At 31.8% G+C, this 22,652-nt stretch overlaps 1 protein-coding gene across 3 annotated transcripts; it reads right to left on the bottom strand.

Moving 5' to 3' along the window:
* Positions 1 to 1,649: 1,649 nt before the first annotated feature.
* Positions 1,650 to 18,660, bottom strand: LOC114333925 (AP2/ERF domain-containing protein PFD0985w-like). 3 transcript variants are annotated; one of them, XM_028283922.2, is made up of 6 exons: positions 18,502 to 18,660; positions 14,270 to 14,471; positions 10,318 to 10,618; positions 10,032 to 10,260; positions 8,107 to 8,594; positions 1,650 to 2,910 (listed from the first exon to the last, which is right to left on the bottom strand). In XM_028283922.2, exons 1-6 carry the CDS (start codon positions 18,585 to 18,587, stop codon positions 1,886 to 1,888), a joined length of 2,331 nt encoding a protein of 776 aa, XP_028139723.2. In that variant the 5' UTR covers positions 18,588 to 18,660; the 3' UTR covers positions 1,650 to 1,885. The 3 variants fall into 3 exon arrangements, with proteins under 3 accessions (XP_028139723.2, XP_028139724.2, XP_028139722.2); XM_028283923.2 differs by having other exon boundaries at positions 10,032 to 10,257; XM_028283921.2 differs by having other exon boundaries at positions 10,032 to 10,618.
* Between the last annotated feature and the right edge of the window lie 3,992 nt (positions 18,661 to 22,652).

The raw sequence follows: 22,652 nt of genomic DNA, 5'->3' as shown, positions 1-22,652 counted from the left end.
AATATACGAAAGATCAAAAGCCAATCTAGTATATTTACTCTATTCACTTTTTCCTTTTGCTCCTTCTAACTCTCTTATATCTTAAAAGTTCTCCATCAAAACTCTGAAGAAGCTCTCCAAATAAATCTTCATGAGACATATTGATTAATTATCTCGGCTTCTTGTTATTCTCTTCTTTAAAAATTCGTCTTCGAGATCTCGCAAGAGGTACCATACTCCTCTGTCTAATTCCATCATTTCCTTCTGCAGATAGCAGATCGTTTAAATTCTCACGTTTGGTCCTAGAAGTATCTATGGGTTCTAACTTGTACACGTCTGGTTCCAAGTCAACAAGGTATTCTCCATTTTGAAAAGTTTTTTCGTTGACATATTTTCTAGGCTTTATTGCCCTTTTTTGAATGTCTTCAGAATTAGAGTAGTCAATGTAATTGTCTTCAACTACGTCTTCATTGGAACTAAAACTTCTTAGATCTTGATCGTTCATTTTGCTCATTAGAAGCGTCTTTATAATCATAATCACTTTCATAATCATCTTGAATTGATGGTATGGTATTTAGTAAATTTCTACACTTAAAATTCCATTTTTATCGCAAGTACATGATTGTTTTACGGATTTCTTACTTAAATCTTTAGTTTCATCAGTATTACCGTTATCATCATAGTTAGGTTTGAATTTTCGTTATAGCATTTGCAATTTTTTCCATTTTTGCCGCAGGTACACGAGCGACTTTTTGATTACTTATTTAATGATAAATCCGTTTAAATTATACAAAACCTCATCCGAAATGGAATATGACATTAAGATATTTAAAACCATAGCCATAGTAATAAGCAATAAACTGAAGAAGACTGCTAACGTATATTACTATTTAAATAATACAATTTTTGGAAAGTCAGAAATAGACAACAAAACTCAACTCAGAGTATATAACAGCATAGTAAATCCGATAATGACATATGGAGCGGAAACATCGATTGTGCAAACGAAACATGAATCAATGATAAACGCGACCGAGATGAAATACATGAGAAAAATAGCTGGAGTTACCAAGTTTGATAGATTTAGAAATGAAGATATAAGGAGAGAGCTGGAACAAGAACCAATAATGGGGAACATCGAAAACAAACAATTGAGCTGGTTTGGCCACGAGTGGAGCAAAAACGACTAATAAAGAAGGTACATGAAGCCAAAATGGGAAACAAAATAAAAAGGGAAGACCGAAGAAGACATGGATGGACCAGATCCAGGATATAGGTAAAAGAAGACACATGAGTATAAGAGATAAGAAGAACCTGGCCACCAATAGAAGCACATGGAAGACATGGATAAGAGGTGGAACCCGACATCCGACGCACTGAAGGGATCTAAAGATTATGAAAAAGAAGAAGAAGAAAAACACAGCCCCAGGTCCAGATCAGATTTTGTATATTATGTACAAAATGGGTACGCTAGCCAAAAGATTACTACTGCATAATATTTATAACTGTATCTTGCAAACTGGAATACTTACTTCATATAGTTGAAGATCAACCGAATTCATATCTACCAACTAGATCGTTGTCATGTTGTCATTACATGCTGTCACTTGGCTGTATAAACTGTAGGATTATTATACTCACAATTTTTATTAATTAATTAAAATGAAATATAAAATATAATAAACATTTATTTAGTAAAACAGGTTTACACATGATTCAGTATAGAAGTTCTTACTTAGTACAGTGCACATTGTTATAATAGTTCATCATGTAATATCTTTATGAAAAAGTGTTTCACATTCTAATGTCTGAGTTTAGATCCTACAGATATTCTTAATACCAAACTCATATGCATAGTGATGAAATATACGAAAGATCAAAAGCCAATATAGTATATTTACTCTATTCACTTTTTTCTTTTGCTCCTTCTAACTCTCTTATATCTTAAAAGTTCTCCATCAAAACTCTGAGGAAGCGCTCCAAATAAATCTTCATGAGACATATTGATTAATTCTCTCGGCTTCTTGTTATTCTCTTCTTTAAAAATTCGCCTTCGAGATCTCGCAAGAGGTACCATACTCCTCTGTCTAATTGCAAATAATTGTCTTCTTGCATTATCATTTCCTTCTGCAGATAGCAGATCGTTTAAATTCTCACGCTTATTCCTAGAATTATCTATAGGTTCTAGCTTGTACACGTCTGGCTCCAAGTCAACAAGGTATTCTCCATTTTGAAAAGTTTTTTCGTTGACATATTTTCTAGGCTTTATTGCCCTTTTTTGAATGTCTTCAGAATTAGAGTAGTCAATGTAATTGTCTTCAGCTACGTCTTCATTGGAACTAAAACTTCTTAGATCTTGATCGTTCAAATTGTCATTTTGCTCATTGGAAGCGTCTTTATAATCATAATCACTTTCATAATCAGCTTGAATTGATGGTATAGTATTTACTAAGTTATTTCTACACTTACAATTCTTTCCGCTTTTATCGCAAGTACATGACTGTTTTACGGATTTCTTACTTAAATATTTAGATTCATCAGTATTACCGTTATCATCATATATTAGGTTTGAATTTTCGTTATAGCATTTGCAATTTTTTCCATTTTTGTCGCAGGTGCACGATGGACTTATTGATTTCTTGTTTACATATTTGTCGTCATTATTCTCGTTCTCATCATAATCAAAATTCTGGTCACTGTTATTATCGCATTTACAATTCTTGCCATTCTTATCACAGCTGCATTCTTGTAGTATAGATTTCTTCACTATAGTTTTTGAATCGTTGTCTTGTTTATCATTATTGTAGTCATCATCAATGTTGGTTAATTTTCTACTGAAATCATTAGGACATTCGCAATATTTAGTGTTTCTATCACATAAGCATCCATCTTTGTTAAAAACGTCACTAGCAAAGTCATTCCTACGGTCGACTAAAACAAATTTTTAATATCAATTATAATCAATATTTAGATGCTTAAAGTTCTATGTTTGAATATGGAATGATTAAACAAAATATATTTAATAAATGACTATAATATGTTTCAGAAATACCATGATGAAAACGTAAAGTTATTTGTACGCCACTGACATAAATGAGGCGCTCAGAGCAACAGTAGCCTAACCCACAAATTGAACATTTAGATTAAATATATCAATAAAAGCAGCAACATTAAATCTTCCCATTAACAAGGGTCTACACAACCTACCCCTATATTTGGTCAAATGGCGCTACATAATTTGTAGCGCCATCCTATAAGCATAATAGTCCAGAAAGCCACTGCGCATTCGCTAGGAAAAATATTCTGATTCGGATTTTTTGCACAATCTTACTCAAAAAGGACTCCTTTTAACAAATTTGCATGTTGCCAGGACCAAAAGGTAGTCAAAAATTTTTTAAACGTTTTTTTTTGTTTTTTTCCTAAAATTATTTTTTTGCATGGAAAAAAGTTTTTTTAGGTTTATTGTATCATTCCAAACAGAAAAGGTCTTTAGTGACTTTTCTCTAAAAATGATAGTTTTTGACATATAAGCGATTAAAAATTGAAAAATTGCGAAATCAGCCATTTTTAACCCTCAAAAACTATGTGAAAAACTGAAAATTTGAATGTTGCCAAGGTAGGTAGATATTCTTTAAACATCGATTGATGAAATCCCGAAGAGTTTTTTGCAATACAATATTAAAAACTCCTTTGTTTTTTAATTGCTAATCAAGCGTGCACGACACTATTTTCCACTGTTGCATGTGTATTTATACAGTATGGTGCAAATGAAAGGAATAAATTCGTTTTTTACGAATTTTACGATAAACCGGCGACTTTAAGGAAAAATCCCGAAACAGGTCGATTTTTATTTTTAAGTTATGATATTGTGGAATATATATGGTATACTAGTAATCGATGATTTTTTTTAAATGAGAATAGGGGTCGTGTGCTAGCTCATTTGAAAGGTTCTTCAATTCTCTATTCAGTAATATAAACATTTACATAATTATTTATACAGGGTGTCCAAAAAAATTTTATTAAATTAAATTATTTGTAAAAAAAAGAAGAATGTATGTAATTTATTTAATTCAAAATATACTGCTTTCAAAAATCAGAAAACAAAGTTAATTTCACAAATAAACATTGCTTTTCGCTTAAATTAAATGTTCAAACTTCCAAGAGGTAGGTGGCTGGCGGGAGCTGGCTTGAACACTGAATTTAATCGAAAAGCAATATTTATTTGTGAAATAAACATTTTTTAGTTTTCGGGTAACAGTAAAATGTATTTTGAATTAAATAAATTACATACATTCTTCTTTTTTTCAAATAATTTAATTAAACTTTTTTTGGACACCCTGTATAAATAATTATATAAATGTTTATATTACTGAATAGAGAATTGAAGAACCTTTCAAATGAGCTAGCACACGACCCCTATTCTCATTTAAAAAATCATCGATTACGTCATCACGTCCAGATGGATGACGTCACTAGTATACCATATATGTCACAATATCATAACTTAAAAATAAAAATCGACCTGTTTCGGGATTTTTCCTTAAAGTCGCCGGTTTATCGTAAAATTCGTAAAAAACGAATTTATTCCGTTCATTTGCACTATACTGTATAAATACACATGCAACGGTGGAAAATAGTGTCGTGCACGCTTGATTAGCAATTAAAAAACAAAGGAGTTTTGAATATTGTATTGCAAAAAACTCTTCGGGATTTCATCAATCGATGTTTAAAGAATATCTACCTACCTTGGCAACATTCAAATTTTCAGTTTTTCACATAGTTTTTGAGGGTTAAAAATGGCCGATTTCGCAATTTTTCAATTTTTAATCGCTTATATGTCAAAAACTATCATTTTTAGAGAAAAGTCACTAAAGACCTTTTCTGTTTGGAATAATCCAAAAAAACCTAAAAAAAACTTTTTTCCATGCAAAAAAATAATTTTAGGAAAAAAACAAAAAAAAACGTTTAAAAAATTGTTGACCTTATTTTGGTCCTGTCAACATGCAAACTTGTTAAAAGGAGTCCTTTTTGAGTAAGATTGTGCAAAAAATCCGAATCAGAATATTTTTCCTAGCGGATGCGCAGTGGCTTTTTGGACTATAAGGAATCTCCTGTCTTCGTTAGTCAGTAGAGTTTCTGGACACCCTGTATTAATGAAATAATTAAATTTCAATAATTAACGTAGCAATGTAAAAAGATAAAGAGTTAAAATAAATCAAATAAATACCAGTGAGATCTGTTAATAATTTCTGCGAATTTCTTAAAAGTTTTATATCGCAATTTCACCAGAAGAAGTCCGCGGTATTTCCTGTTTCGTTTATAAATGGAAATACGAATGCAAAGATTGCGCATTTATCTCAAAATTCGTTTTTTGGGGTTAGGCCACTGTTGCTCTGAGCGCCTCAAATATGAGCAGCCTTCGACAAGCTGAACCATATTTTCAAATCGTCTGACATACCAATATGCCTTAAAAGAAAAAGCTTTAATCAGTGTGTTTTGGCAGTGTTGACTTACGAAACGGAAACATTGACCATGACAAGGAGAACAGTGCAAAATATCCGTGTGTTCCAATGGGAGATGGAGCGTGCTATGTTGGGCGTTGCACTACGAAACAAGATCCCAAATTGCCAGTTACGACAAAGATGGCTAATGCAGTAGAGAGAATAGCGACACTGAAATGGAACTGGGCAGGTCACGTGGCTCGAATAACAGATAATAGATGGACAAAGCGGATACTGGAATGGAGGCCAAGAGATTATGCCTACCGACGCAGATAGGTACCATCACCAACACATTGAACTGATGATCTAAAACGTTGTCATAGGAATTGAATGCAAGAGCCATAAGATCGAAATAAATGGAAAATTATGAGGGAGATCTATGTTCAGCAGTGGACAAGCGAAGATTGAATGATGATATAAATATAATTCGTACGAGAACTGCGAGCCAAAATAGACCAAGAATAAAAATTGGAAAATAATTAGCCCTTGTGGAAATAAGTAAAAACATATTGCGCATAAAGAAATGCGTAAACGAACAGTGGATCACAGTTGCAAACATTAATCTAGAATAGACAAGGCGAGAACGGCGGATTCTTTGGAGAAAATATTCCCATGAGATTTTTTGCATAATCACATTCGTAAGACACCCCAGAGTAAGGTTCAAGAAGTCGCCCACGCGAAAAGTGGTCCAATTTTTATTTAACAATTTTTTTTAATCAAATTGCCAAAATCCATACAAATTTTTTCCGGGCCCGGACAAATTTTTTGAAGTTATACTTCTTCAGGTACGAGGGTAAATTTTTATTTTACTGAGCGCATGCGCACACCGACAGTATGGTATAAACGTTATACGGGATCTGATTGGGTGTTAAAATCATCTGTCAATAATTATTCAATATGGAGATTTTGAATAAACAAATTAATGTTGTGTATATTAGTTTTTATTGTTGTGATGGCAGAGAAAAAAGCCAGTTTATAATATTGTAGTGACTTTTTAAATAGTTTTTAAAAGCGACAGGTACGTAATAATTGTAAATGTTTCAGTATCCTAATAAAAAATTTTATAATTGGAAAATTTGGAAAATCTATTTGGAAAATTTAAAAAAACCTACCAAAATAGTATGTAATGCTTTGATTTACATAAATTGATTACTATCAAAATTTCTATCAATATTCACCTAATATATTGTTTTCTTACTCTATGTTTTGTTGTATTTTAATATTTCTTTCAATTCTAAATCATTTCAATTCAAAATCAAAATAATTTGGTTAAATTCAGAACCGTCAAAAGTTTAATTCGTTTAGTTAGTTGATCTTCGCACATGATGACACATGGTCTCCGTGGGTAAAAGTTTAAGGTGAATGAATTTCAATACTAACTGCGCTGATAAGCGGGTTCGAACCCCAATGGAAACTTTTATTTTTTTATTTTTTTTGTACATTTTATGATTGTTAGTTTATTTATTATATAATTTTTTTCAGAAAATACGTATTTAGTTAAAATTTTTTCCTACATTGTTCAGAAATCATTTGTGGCATTTTTCAATGTGTTTGTTTGTGTGTGTTTTATTCTTTTATTATTTTAATTTTTGGCACTGTTTTAATAAAAAATTTGGAGAAGTAGTAAGTATTAAAATTAGTTTAATATTTAAATAAAATATAAATAAACTGTTTAAAGTATATTAATTTAGTTGAAATCATATAACAGAAGTATAACTTCTTACGTGCGTACAAAGTACACACACATTCTTTCTTTTAGATTTTTCGGACCATTCTGGACAGAAAAGGTCTCTTGTGATTTTTCTCTAAAGTTGATCGTGTTCGAGTTATAAGCAATTTAAAATTTTAAAAACGCGAAAATGGCCATTTTTAAGACTTAATAACTAAGTTAAAGATTATTATTATGAAAGTCAAAAAGTGACTAAATCAAATTTAAAGCCCCCTTTGTGTCATTAATTTATTACTAAGCTGTCATTTTTATTTATTAATAATGAGCGGTAAGATCGTATTGACGCGACTGTAAATGTGAGTGCGAGTGAGATGCGCCATTGGACTGCCTGAATGGCATCTCTTTCGCACTCATCATGAACAGCCGCCTAATACGTGCATGGCACTCATTATTTTTACTTAAAAATAACAGCTTAGTAATCAAATAATGACAAAAATTTCTTCAGGACCTGGTAGGGGAGCTTTAAACTTTGATTTGGTCACTTTCTGACTTTCACAGTAATAACTTTTAAACGAGTTCTTAAGCCTTGAAAATCGCCATTTTTCGTTTTTTTCAATTTTAAAATGCTTTTACCTCGAATACTATCAACTTTAGAGAAACATTATAAGAAACCTTTTTTATCCAGAATAGTCCAAAAAACCTAAAAAAAATTGTCCGGGCCAAAAATATTGATTTTTGCAATTTGATTAAAAAAATTGTTAAAAAAAATTTGGACCACGTTTCGCGTGGGCGACTTCTTGAATCTTATTCTGAAAGTGGACAGAAAATCTGGCCGAAGAATCGCGGTCACCGATGAATATCAAAACATGATAAAATTATATAATATCACTAAAAATATTTAAGAAACTGAAAATAATTAGATAATACATTAGTATAAATAGCGACAGAAACACTTACCTTCGTCAACAACGTTAGAATTTTCATTTTCATTTTTTAAGGCTTCCTCATCATCATACTGATATTCGCCTAGATCTCTTTTTCGTCTGCTTGAACCTTCCGTCCTATACATTACTTCTTCCTCTTTGTGGGCTTTTCTTTGTAAAGAATCTGTATCAGGTTTTTGATACCTTGCTGCACTTCTTTTCTTACGAACATGAATCATATTGCTATCTTCATTATGATAGTTGGGATCAATATCGTGAGTTTCCTCATCTAATAACGTAGTGATAACTTGCCTTTTCTTACGTTTAGCTTCCTCTTCTTTTTTTTTAATACTGTCTATCTCTTTAATAACTTCCTCTTGCAACATTTTTATTTTGTCACGAATTTCTCTTTCAACTCTTCTTTCGTATTCATTTACTTTTAAGTTTGAACTTATACAATCTGATTCATCGTTACTAGATCTTTTAACAGCTTTTGTATTTTTCAGTTTTGTGTTACCCACACTAAAAAAGGAAATAAATAAACAATTACATAAATCTAGATAATATATTAATTAACAGTAACTTGAGATGTTCTCTTCTTCTTTTTCTACACGGTGAACTTAAATTTAAATAGGTATAAAGAAAAATCAGACAACAGAAAAATAAATGCGAACTAAAATGATTTAGGCAGCGTTGAATAAATTAAGCTAGATGTGTAAAAAAATAATAAACAACCATAATAATATCTTAAAAGGAAAATATAAACAAAGTGTTTCATCTCAGTTTTCACTATATATAGACTGGATGGTTCCCAAGGCTAGAGCAACTATTGATGAAATCGCAATGTCGCAAAGAGCAATGAAAAGAAAGGCAAACGCTACCTATGAATTATGATACATAAGGAATGAAAAACATATCGATGAAACTTGAGAAAAGTAAGAGAAGAGAAAAAACTTTTATGAGATAAAATAAGCAGATAATTATATCTATCACCATTGGCACTATCTACAGCTCAGGTTGAATCTTTACCTGTTCAATTAATCCTGTGCTGTAAGCTTTATTTCTAGCTTTCGTTCCCTAGTTTCGAGATCTCTCAAATCCCCCTGTACTTATTCCTTATATTGTATTTTTGGATACTTCTTTGGTCGCTTTCCCACCACGTGTTATTGGTTTATGATTTTTGCTGGTTTAGAGAGTTCTATGTGCTCCAAATAACCCAGTTATCTTATCAGTCTTTTATGCCTAATCGGTCTTACCACATTAGGTTCTTATTCCTTCCTAATGACATTTTCGCATTTATTATCATATCTATATTATTATGACGAATTACTTTGCTTTTAATTCTTATGTCTCGCAGAACAGAAGAGACGGCAGGAATATATTCACAATTAAAAACAGGAACAAAACAGACCTGACTAGAAATAAATATCCAAAGGAAAAGAAGCTAACACAGGCAACAGCTGAGAAAAACCGACGCACAGTTGAATTAGAGGACGATATTGAAACTAGAAAGTTTCACATATCTGGGAGTTGCACTAATCACGCATGGAACAGAGGAATCAGCAATTCAAAGAAGAATAGTAAAGGGAAAAACTTATTTTTCACTCGCCCAACTGTTCCAAATACACAATGGAGAACGAGAATCAAAACTATCATCAGACCAATAGTATGGTCATGGTACATGGGTGATAACAGAAAATACAAAAAGAAAGTTGGAATTCAGGTACAACCATGAACTCTACCAACTGTTCAAAGAGGCACCGATCGTATTCATTAAACTTCAAAGACTTCGATGAGCTGGTTCTGTAGTGTAAATGGAGGCCAAACGATTGCCGAAAATGTACTATTAGATAGTAAAATGCAGGCAGCAAGATCAAAAGGAAGGCCACTGAAAAGATGGGAGGATGAAGTTGCAGCGGTCGCGTAAAATTTGCCAGAAAAGAATTTATTATACATTACCCCTCTATTCCATTGGTTTCGTTTGATTTAGAAGCTGTACTTATATCAGTATCGTTTAGTAAAACATCTATAGTAGTATCGGCATCATCGGGTTGTCTCCTTCCGCGGTCTTCTGACTTGCTGTCCTTTATTAAATTTATTTTGTTAGTACCAAGTTCCAAATTTTCATCTTCGGCATCTTCCTTGTTTTCTGCTTCATTTGCAGTATCACTTAATAGTCCCATGTCTTCTAAAACAGTTTGCAAACCTCTTTCTACTAATTTATGATTTCCAAAAGTGTCATTACCTGTAGTGGACGAATTGTTAGTACTATTAGTATTCAATCTCTTAAACAATGTTTTCTTCTTCATTGAATCTTGAACTCTCATCTTTGCCAAGTGGTTGTTTAGTTGAAATTTAGTGAATACGGAGGGATAATTTTCATCTAAAAATGTGGCAGTGTTTGAACGTTTTTTATTGGTGTGGCTTTTATTTAGTTCACTCTTATCATTTGTTTTTTGTGGTTGACTTTTTATTTGAAGGGGCTGAATTTCAACTAAAGTAGGCTCTCTTTTTATGGGAAAAAATCGATAAGCATCTTCAAATGGCTAAAACGTAATACTTTTATAATCTTACACTGTTACTAATAAACCAAGTATAAAAGTTATACTGAGAATAAATCAGGTATAGGCAAAATCACTACCAATAAACATGGAATAACTTAGATATAGGTTATACTTGGTATAAGAATTTAGTTCAAATTTATACCGACCCACACCCTTCTTTAAGTCTGGTATAACCTATTTTATGACTATGTCATCAAAGGCAAAAATATATTATTGTGTTTTCAATTTTATCAATCAAAAGCAAAATAAAGATTAAATTAATTTTTTTTTAAATAACGCGGGCACATAAATTTGATACACCCTGTATATTGAGCTGTAGATATTTCTTAGAATGTAGTTTGGATGTAAGTAGATTTCTCTTTTAATGAGCTTTCCGATGAACCATTAAAGACTTTTGTGAATAATTAAAGTGAAAATAACGATGTATTTAGATTTAAAATGGAAAAAGATTGTTTAGGGTATAGGTAATTATCAATTTCTAGAAATGGATAATTAAAAGAAAGTTGGAAATTTAATATCTTTGTGTCAACACGAGTATATGTTGTAGAGTTTCTCCGAAAGTAATTAGGATTGTCGGAATAATTTTGCAAATGACTGTTTTGTTTGTCGAATGGAAAAGTCGAGGTTTCTGATGTTTGGCAATGTGGAAGGGGAAAAGTAGTTAGAATGATTGAGAGAGTGTGAAAAAGAAGTCATTATGTTTTTGGCATCGCTAAGGAGCGGTTCGACGTGTTAGTGGATAGATAGTTAGCAGATACCAGTGGCTGTTTGATAGTGGAGAATAGTGTTGAAAAGTGGAACGAGAGACAGATCAAACTGAGAAGAAATACCTCTTTGATTCTGTATTATTGTGAGAAGGAGAGCAGAGAAATTTTGGAGTTTTGTTTGAATCGAGTACGTGTCAAAAGAGACCCGGCTTGTTGGAGAATTGGTGCTGGTATGCTGATAGTTTTGAAGCTGGACAACGGAGAGAGGCTTTGATGAGTAGCCTTTAACATAGTCAACGAGGGAGAGCTGTTTTGGGTCACGAGAAGACATCAGAGTGAGTGAAGCAAAAGGTCAGTCAATTTATGTGAAAGAGATTTTTATGTTCGGAAACTAAATTTTGAGTAAAAAGCATATGAATTAAAATTCCAATATTTCAAAATATAAATAGTAAATATAAGTAATCTTGCGAATACATAAATTTGTTTTGTTTAGTTTTGTTTTACCAAAGTCATCGGGAACAAACCGATAAATTGTTTTTTTTTTAACTATAGTAAATTTAAGTGGTAAAAATTTCATTCGGACATCTGTGTCCACAGGTTTTTAGATTCGATAGATTTCAGAGTATTGATTTTGATAAATAAAAGACAATTCTGTATTTTTATTTTAATATTTTGCTTTATTTCTTTTCCCTATTTTATCCCGATTAGGATCAACTAAGAGATACTGAACCCACGAGAGAAGATAAGTATAACGTGAGATAATTTAGTTTTTTTTTTAATAGTATAAAAAGGCACCCTGAGATTTTTTATTCATTTTTATGTATGATTTGCGACAATTAAATAATTAATCAAATAAATAATAATTAATATAAAATTAATAAGAAGCAGATCATAACAATATATTATTTTTAATTTTTTTTGTGAGTAATTATATAATAAAAAAATGGGTTAAAAGGTATTGCTGCTGTCGAAGAAGTTGATAATTTAATTAACATGATAGAAAATACACGAAAAAGGAAACTTTTCAAAGAAAGAATAAATCCCTTTTCACAATACACCGCTAAGGAATTCAGAATTAAATATCGCTTTTCTAAAGAGGGTGTAAGGTTTTTAAGTCCAGACAAATAAGGATTTTGTCGGGAAATTTGAGCAGACAGGTTGCAGATGGGTTCTTTGGGTACTATATACCTAAGACATTATAAATACAAAAATGCCAATCACAATTGGGACGAGAATTTTAGTTATTAACAGATAAGGGTCAAAAATGGCAGTTTTCTCGTTTAAATCGCTACAGGCAAAAATGGAGTAATTAAATATCTTATTTGGGGTATTCATCTTTTAGCAGATGAGCAAAGGTTTAAAATGGCAGTTTTTTAATTTTGGTCCGATTATTTGTTGTTTCGAAAATGGCAAAGTAAGACTAAAATTTCGAAAATTAAAAATTTGCTATAACTTTTGCAAAAATGAATTTAAGACTTTGATATTGCATGAAAAGTTAAGTCAAATAGTCCATATAATGCCCAGAAAATTTCAAGATGATTCGTCAATTAGTTTAAATTTTATTCAATTTGTTTCTCCCAAGAGTTCAGAAAATAATAATGATACAGCAATGCTGTGGAAACCATATGAAAAAATAATACTGCAATAAAAACTCATTTTTATTATTCCGAAAACATTTTGCAAAAGTAGAGTCAATTTTGGCTTATAAACAATTTCAATAACTCTGTTAATATTGACTGTAGACTTAAATCTACTTTGGGATTTGAGAAGCTGGTATTTTATATAAACGAATTAAAAAAAACTTTTCGCCTAGGTTAATTTGGTTTGTCAGTTACAGAGAAAAATCAAAATTGGCATATTGACACAATCTATCGTTGTTCTATGTATTTGTGCAGAAGATTGCGACGTTGCCAAACTATTATTTCGGAATAAAGTGAGAATACTTATATGTATCTAACTTATACCGAGTTTATTAGTAACAAATTATTTTCGTTCTATATAATACCTTAACTTATACTTAGGATAACTATTCTAGATATAAATACGGAATAACCTTAGAATACGAGTGTTTTATTAGTAACAGTGATAAATTATAATTATTATTTAAATAAAATATATATCAGAATAATACAAACCCAAGCTTTTGTTAGATAGAACATAGATTGGTGATACCGAAATCATGAATAAGTATTCAAAAAGGCGTTGATACGGTTGCGTTTTATCCCGTCTATTGCTTAACTTATGTATATTCAAAAGAAATCTTTAGATATTTACCTTATATGGTGCAAATAAAGGTATAAAAGTAAATGGAAAAATATCAAGACTATTTGATGCGCCGACGAAACGGTACTAATTACAGACAGCGAGAAAGGTCTACAAATTCTGCTGGATGGAATAGTTCAGGAAGGACTAAGATATGGTATCAAAGAAAAACAAAAAACAAAAACAATGATTACTTCCAAAAGTTACCCACCCACAATAAATGTATCGATTAACGGGCATCCCATAGAGTTTAGAAGGATGCATATATCTTGGCCAGTAAGGTAAGTAAAAGGATATAAATGCCAACGATTTGAAACAGCGATACCGCATAGTGAAATGCTATGTACAAATCAACCTGCATCCGTTAGCATGGAAGCATGGACATTGAAAGTCACCGCAATGCGAAATCTGGAAAACTTTGAGATGTGAATATTTTACCGCATACTGACGATTTCTTGGACAGAGCACGTGAGCACGTCAGAAACGAAGAAGTTCTATGACAGATCAACATGGATCGAAAATTGCTAGATATAGTGAAAAATCGAAAAAAACAACTTATCTTTCCCACGTATAGCAAGATAGAGAGGAATTTGCAGAAGTTATCGCCAAGCTTCGCTATAAATTATTGGGACGCCCAGTTTAAAAAGATAGTCATTTTCCTTACCTGAAGAATTCCCGCCGGTTCCTTATTTTTGTATAATACTGCACAATGAAGATCATGTATTTGTTTCGCATCTGGAAAACTCCTCGTTAACCTAGTTCTGTGTCCGGTACCAATTTTATATTTATGTTTTGGTCTATAATTTTCGTGAATAGGCACTAGGTCTTCAAATTCTACGTAATCGCCACTTTCTTGAATGTTTTCACTAACAATTAAATGCATTATTATATAAAAACTTATATAGATGCTTCATGCTGCTTAGGTCATTGAATTAATTAGATACCAAAGCACCAACAAAATGATAGCGTGAAAATACTAAATATAACAAAGAAACTTCAAAATATGCAAATATTCATTTCAAAATAAAATTTAATCCCTAGTATAGAGCCATCTATACTAGTATTAGTACAGTAAAATAAGATTACACTACATGTAAATCAAAATGTAAATTCGTACAGGTTGGAAAAAATTTTATATCAAAGTTTAGGTGAGTACAATAGTTATTTTCCTAGCAAGTGCAGAAAGTCATACTTTTCCGCACGCGACTGCAGTTTGCCGAACGACGCGAAGCGGGAGTTCGGCAAGCAGTCGAGTGCGGAAAAGAGACTTTCTGCAAGCGTTAGGAACAATTTAATCTAATTAATATCATCAATAATCAATTAATTTAATTAATATGAAAATACATACACAAATTAATTCTTTGACAAGGCTGTCAAAACCAAAGTTTTGTCTACTGATTTGACTTTCGAATATTATGTCAAAATTATTTTATTTCATCGAATTCTCGCGTTAATTTCATTAAAACATGAACACAATAAGATATATTAACTCAGAGTGAGTTAACACACTCCCTGTGAGTTTTCTAAAGAAGTTGTCCCTGAACTCTACTTTCTTGTTTTTTTGCAATGTTGTTTACATTTAAGTGTTCAATGTCCATGTTGTCCATGTCTATGTCCATGTCCATGCCCATGTCAGTTTTTAGAGCAGAACAAAACGCAATTTTTAGTTTTGTTTGGGTTGGGTTTTAGGAAGTTCTTGTCATAGAATTCGAACAAAGTGGACAGTGCCACTTATATCTTAGCCTCTACTTTACAAAAGGTCGTCTGCATATAGGAAGTGTTCTGGGATTACTCCCTTGGAATAAGCGGTTTTTTTTTGTGTCCCTACCTTCATTTACCATGTACAGACCTATTATTGAACGCAGCTTATCAAAAGCAACGCTTGAAACTCTCTGTTGCTACGGAAATACGGAAGATTGGAAAAACGTTCGGTTTACAGACGAGTCTTGTTTTATAACAAGGGATGAGATATTAACCTAATGGTCACCATATAGATAAGGCCTGGAGAATGCCTTGTCCATTGTTGTTTGTCTCCTTGAGTGTAGTTTGGTGGCGGAGGTCTAATGGTATGGTGTGGCATTTCTTTGGAAGCATATCTTATTGCGTTAATAGAATGTAGCCGTTATACTGTTAGGTACATAAGAGAATGGAAGTACATGTGGCCTTTCGTAGGTGAAAATTTTCTCCTAATGCAGGATAATTCTCAGCCGCACATAGCCAGGGTAACAATGCAATACTTTTCAGATGTTGATATTCAGGTACTAGCCTTGCCTCTTAGAAGTCCGGACTTTAACCCCATAGAGCATTTGTGGTACAACTTGCAAAGGGTAATTAGGAAAAATTACGGCCAATTTGAAACTGTTGTAGCAATAGAAGATGCGCTGGCAAACAAGTGGAAACAAATACGGCAAGAAGAGATTGATGCTTTGATCCAGTCTGCATGTGCCAGAAAGGATAAGAGCTGATAGCCTAGCTAAAGGAGAAATATTCGATTTTAATTTCTATATTTTAGAAACATTTTGACAGATTTTGATTTGGAAATATCTTACTCATACGCAAAAACAGACGAAGGTAGGTAGTCAAACATGTTCTTAAATTAAAATGAAGGTAGGCTGGATGAACGTAACGACAAATACCTATAACAGATATAAAGGAAAAAAATCTTGCAGGAAGGGGGTCTTATGAAATACAAAGTACATGTGCAGTTGTTTACATAAATATGTTAATATTAAAAATCTCCAGTTTTAGTGGAGTCACTGAAGGTGGATATGAGCTATTACCTCCGATTTCGTTGAACCTCCATCGATTTGCATGAAAATTGGTGAGCGATTAGAGGATATCTCAAGGAACAAAGGTGATATGGTGTTAACTTGCGCTTTTACCCTGGGGGTGGATGCCACCCCTTCTCGGGGGTGAAAATTATTTTATTAAAAATAACCCCACAATTCGATAGAGGGACAAATTATAAGCAAAATTTGTTATATAAATTTATTAAAATAAATAAAAACTTTTTGAGTTATTATAGATCAAAAAACTATAAGTTTTTACAAAGAACTTATAATTATCAAAATTGAGGCTAATAAACAATCAAATAAACTCCTTACTAGAAAACGATAAAGGGACAAATTTAAAGCAAAATTTGTTATATGAAGTTATTAAAATAAATCAAAACTTTTGGAGTTATTAAAGATCAAAGATTTTAATTTCTCTTGAGAAAAATGCATGTTTTTAACCAATTTTTCATCAATAACTCAAAAAGTGTTAGTTTTTACAAAAAAGTTATTATTATCAAAATTGAAGCTAATAAAAAATTAAATTAAGCCCTTACTACAAAAACCTTTTAATGTTAATTAAAAGTGAGTTATAGGTAATTGAATGTATATTTTTTTCGGCGAGTAAAAAACTCGCCGAAGTATTCAAGCTGAAATAACGGGAAACTGATGCATTTTATAACATAAACGTATTAAACATTTATTGTCAAAATACTTAAAAATATCTATTAAATGAGCCCCCGAACATGTTAATAGCGTTAAAATTTATGCTTCAAAATTTTTTCAAAATTTATCTTTTAAAATTTTTTTCCAAAAAATGTTATTGTTTTTTTTTTTAATAACTCTGTTTGTGTTTACGATATCAGGTTCATCTAAAGACTGTTTGAAAGTTTATTCCAAGTGATATTAAGCACGTTGAACCTAATACTTTAAACACCTTAATTTTTAAAAATAAAAGGTTAAATGACCCCGGTTGCATGGTTCCCACAGCAAAATTTAAGATTTAAACATTTCTATCTCGGTTATTTTTTACCCTATAGAAATAGTAAAACAGGTAAAATATTTGGCACAGAGAAAACTAAAATTGGTTTATATAAAATTTTTTACGTATATTGAGTATTTTTGGAGTTATTATCAAAAGAATATGAGAAATACAATAATTTTAAAAATTATGATTTTTTTAAATCATATCTTTTTTTTCAAAAATATGCATTCTATACCGGTCAAAATTATCGAAAACATTACTTATGCTAATATAAAGAAGTTTTTGTAAGGATTACTATAAATTTTAATTTTTGTGGAAATGGCGTATGTTTTATTTTTCACTTTTTCCTAAAAAATTCGAAACGGTTCTTTTATTTTCATTATAACTTGCTTAATTTTGACGATATTACCTTGTTCTGAAGCTCATTTGATAGGTATTCCGAAGTACTTTGGCAAATGTTTAGCAGGAATATTTTATACATTGCATCGTTTTCCCGTTATTTAAGCTTGAATACTTAGATTTGAATACTGGTCGAAAAAAATACACATTCAATTGCCAACAAATCACTTTGAACTAACATTAGTTTAGTTATTTATGTGAGGAATGTATTCAATTTATTATTATCTTCAATTTTAGTAATAATAACTTTTTTGTAAAAGCTTATAGTTTTTGATTTATAGGTGAAAAACCGATTTAAAACATGCATTTTTTTACGAAAAAATAAAATCTTTGGTCTTTAAGTGTTGATTTATTTAATATATATATTTAATAACTTTATATAACAAATTTTGCTTATAATTTGTCCCTCTATCGACTTATGGTATTATTTTTAATAAAATAATTTTCACCCCCGAAAAGGGGTGACATCCACCCCCAGGGTAAAACCGCAAGTTGGCATCATGTCACCTTTGTTCCTTGAGGTATCCTCTAATTACTCACCAATTTTCATGGAAATCGATGGAGGTTCAACTAAATCGGAGGTGAAAATCTTCAGTGACTGCACTATATATTTGGTTACGTTAACTAGCATCTAATATATTATAAATTGAAAAAAAAATCTTTTTGTGCAAAAATGTGTTTATGTAAACAAATAGAATAATTAATATTTAATAAAATAGTTAATAAAAATAAAAACGTTACCTTTCACTATTTATCATTCTTGATTCACTTGAATTGGGCCTTTTCAACAACAATAATAGTAAAAATATGGTTGTAAATTGGAACATTGTAAAATATAAAAGTAAACGAAATGATACACATAAATGTCAATTTAGTATAAATATTAAAATTATTGATTAAATAAACGTCATTTGAAAAGGGATGACGGAATATCTATTGTCAACTAAAATGTTTGGTCTGGTGATTTGGTCACCATCATAATTAATTTGTCACAACCGCAATATCATTACTATTCTCTTCTTTTTTAAACTGCCTTCTCCCTGCAAATACTGACAATTCTAGATAGGTACTAATATAATTTACTATTTTTATTGGGAATTAACCCTCAATTTTAATTTAAAATGCGTTTATTTGACGTTTCCATTTCTATTTCGGAAATCGTCCACAAAATACTATATTGTCGGTGGCCTATGCGGAGGTAAATGGCATGGCAACTCTCACGCTTGAAGTAAAACATTGAACTATATCTTCAATATATAAACCCCCAAATAATGACTTTAAATTTATCTCTCCACAAAAGCTAAATGAACAAAAAGAATCAGTTATGCTATGTTTACAGCCACATATGAGGAATATGTAGAGGACGACTGACATGGAGAGGCTGTATTACCATATGTGGCTCTTTATGAGAGTAAGCTATCTCCATCGTTCAACACAGAAGATGGCAACGTAGATATAAGCCAGTTCTTCTCTATGAGAGTGATAACATAGCCCATCAAAGTAACAAGTCAGTATGTACTGATGTGATCTTGATTATTGATATGAGATAATATTCTTATATGTCACTTAATTTAATCAATGTATTAATACTAATCTAATTAATTAACCAGATCACATATCAATATGTTTTCAATCTCAGGGCGAATTATAAATTAATTACTTACTTTCGTGGCTTCAAATATTTCTTAATGGTTCCTAATCGGGATAGAAAAGAAAAGAGTAAAAAAAATACACATATATGGGTTACAATTATAATCAAAATATTTTTATTTTATTTAAAAGGCAATCAATGCTTAATATTTGCTATTTCTTATTATTCTTAAACATAACATTTACAAATGGGAATCTTATTTCCTTTTAGTTTTCAATTGAAAGTTTTTATTAACATTTAACTATTAGGAGTTATTAGCACAACTCTATTTAAGTTTGATGAAGCTTTTCTGATATTATTGATTATGTTATTCAATTTTTTATGTGGAATTTAATACGAAAAACCCATACATTCATGTCCAAACAAATGAGACTGACCTTTTCCTGGTGAACTGAAAATGTCCTCACACAAGACCCGTTTCCTGCTATCCTTGGCTGCGATCAAACCTCGTCCTGGCTTCCAGTAATGTTCTCCTTTGTAAAACTAGCTCGAATAGTTCTCGTTCCTGCTTCTGTTGTGATGCTGTGTTCTACCTTTTTCGAAACTGCTATCAGCTACCGGGACACTCTTGGCTCAAGGAGGTTCTTTTACTCTCGACCTGGCCTACTTCTCGTTCCACGATAGATACTCCACACTCACGGAACTACACCGGCTTTCTCACTCTCCGTACACTACCGTCTACTACTCGACTTCACTTCTCGACAGCTCAAAACATTCTGATCTCACTTTCTCATCCATTCCCCTACTTTCTAAATATCCCTTCCAGATTCACAAATCAATCTTCCACCACCAACTCTCATTCGTAATATTCCTCAAAACCAATTTTTAATCTTTCTAAATATGCTTAATGGATTTCAAAAGAAAATATTTAATTCCCATTCTAAAATACTTTCTAACTATTTACAAATTTTAATGACCTATTCTCTCTTTCAAATGAGTCTTATTTAGCATAGGCTAATGATCGAAACCTTCCGCGAAAAACGATAATGAACTATCATCTATTTCACTGAGTTTTATTTAGCATAGGCTAATGATCGACCTTCCGAGAAGAACGATAATGGTACGCGTCATTCACTTTGTTTATCTAAGCACATTGTTCCGAGTTTCGTACGCTTATTCTAATCACTTCTTAAAATTAAATATAACAATTTGTTGTATACAGGTTGTTCTAAATTTATATGCCCGAGGTTGAGAAAATTAAAAATATTTTATATTAAAGTGAATTTTGTTTATAATTATCAAAATTTAATTTTCATATCAAATAGAAATATAACAAATCCCCGCCTTGTATTCGATAAAATTTATCTGCATTTTTAAATAAATTTTCTCGAGGCAAAACCAACTCCCTGTATATTTCCTTACTTTAATCTACGTCTTATACCCCTTCTTCTTATATTACTCTAATTAGTCCCACCTGTAGAGTAATTGTTTCCTTATTTTCAGTGTCCTCATCCTGTGTTAGAGTGTCGGCTATTATGTTGTCTTTCCCTTTTTCCCATATTAATCTTCTGTCTTTTTCCTCAGATTTTTCACATACTTTTATCGTGTATTCTGCATCCTCGTTTTCATATGCCTCCTCTTCAAATGCCACTGTTTCGATCATATCTTTTTCGCTTTCATTTTTTTGCTTTATTTCTTCTTCTCCTGAGCTCGTCTCTTCTTTTGAGGAATCCCAGGTTTCCTTTGTTTCTGATACTCTCAAATTTTCTTCTTCTGGGCTCAACTCTTCTTTTGAGGAGCCACAGGTTTCATTTTCTTTTGTCTTTTTCTGACTTTTTCTCCCTTTTCTTCTTTGTCCTTGCTTCGTTGCCAAATTCATTTCCACTGTTTGTTCTTTACCTGATTCGTCCGTATTTTGTTTCTCCTGTTCCTTGTCCTGTTCTTCTTCTTTTTCTTCTGTTAGATTCATCGTATTATTTTTAAAATCTATCACTACATGTTTTTCTGCCAATTCGTCAACTCCTACTATCATGTCATGTGACATGTTTGGCATTATTACACATTGTAGTGCATACATCTTCTTACCCAGTCGTACCATTACTCGTATGCCTTTATTTATAGTTGCCAATGTCCGTTTGTTTGCGCCCACTAAATTTACCCTAGGTATTTTGTAAATTAAATTTGTTAAGTTAACTTCTTCTATTAGTTTTCTGTTGACCAATGTTATTTCAGATCCAGTGTCTATCATAATTTTAATTGGTTTCTCGTTGATAAATCCATCCACAAATTTTAAATTAACTCCATTTTTCTTTTCGTTGTTTCTTGCCAATTTAATAAACTCCTTGGGGTTACAAAAGATTCCTGTTTGATTTTTGGTTTTTAGTGAGCGCCGTCGTGAAAAAACGCCGGTTGCTCATCGTTGTTTATATTTTCGTCATAATGTCTCTCTCCGTCATATCCATCTGTCTGGGTATTATTTACTTCTCTTCTATTTTCTCTTGGTCTGTCGGATCTGTTTCGGTTTTCTTGATATCCCTGTTCATTTTGTCTACCATTATTTCTGTTTTCTTGATTTGAGCGTGTGGTGTTTCTATTCTGGTATTCTCGATTTCTGTCCTCATTCCATTGCCTATTTCTTTGTTCATAATTTCCTCTTCCGTTGTCTCTATTTTCGTTTTCCCTTCTGGGATTAAAATCTCGTCTTGTATAGTCCCTCCTATTTTGATTTCTATCTCTGTAATCCTGTGTTTCTCGGGGCCTGTAATCTTCTCGCGACCTTCTTGATTTTGTTTCTCTTACACGTAATTCTCTTATTTGTAGGAATTGGCATAAACTATCTATGTCTTTGTAGTTTTGCAATGTGATATGGTCTTCCAGCGTTTCTTCGAAATGTCTTGCAATCAGTTCGACTAATTGTTCCGATGAGTAATTATATTGTAAATGTTTTGCGTTATAGTAAATTTGTAATGCATATGTCCTTTCTGATATACCCATCCTATCATTGTATTTCCCATTTTGCAATTCCTTGTTAATTTCCAATTGTTGGACTTTTCCCCAGAAATAATTCAAAAATTTTTGTTCAAATTGTTGCCAACTGTCAAATTCTTCTTCTTTGCAATCGAACCATAGGCTTGCTTCATTTTTGAGATGGTTTCTGATAGTTTCTTTTGCTGTTTCGAAATTTCCGATGTGCTGTATTTTCTTTTTTAGGCTATTTATGAACGGCACTGGGTGTAATCTTCTTACATCCCCGCCAAACCTTATCTTCACGTCATCTGTGCTATGTATAACCATTTCTCTT

This window comes from Diabrotica virgifera, chromosome 2 (assembly GCF_917563875.1).
Source record: "Diabrotica virgifera virgifera chromosome 2, PGI_DIABVI_V3a".
NCBI lineage: Eukaryota > Metazoa > Arthropoda > Insecta > Coleoptera > Chrysomelidae > Diabrotica > Diabrotica virgifera.
Note: the sequence above shows the minus strand (reverse complement) of the source record. Positions and strands in the feature narration are given on the sequence as shown.

Coding starts and splice junctions, on each gene's coding strand:
- LOC114333925 (XM_028283921.2), bottom strand. CDS start 18,587: ATGTTCCAATTTACAACCATATTTTTACTATTATTGTTGTTGAAAAGG. Junction 14,472..18,501: donor AGAATGATAAATAGTGAAAG/GTAACGTTTTTA, acceptor TTTAATTGTTAG/TGAAAACATTCAAGAAAGTG. Junction 10,619..14,269: donor AACCGGCGGGAATTCTTCAG/GTAAGGAAAATG, acceptor ATTACGTTTTAG/CCATTTGAAGATGCTTATCG.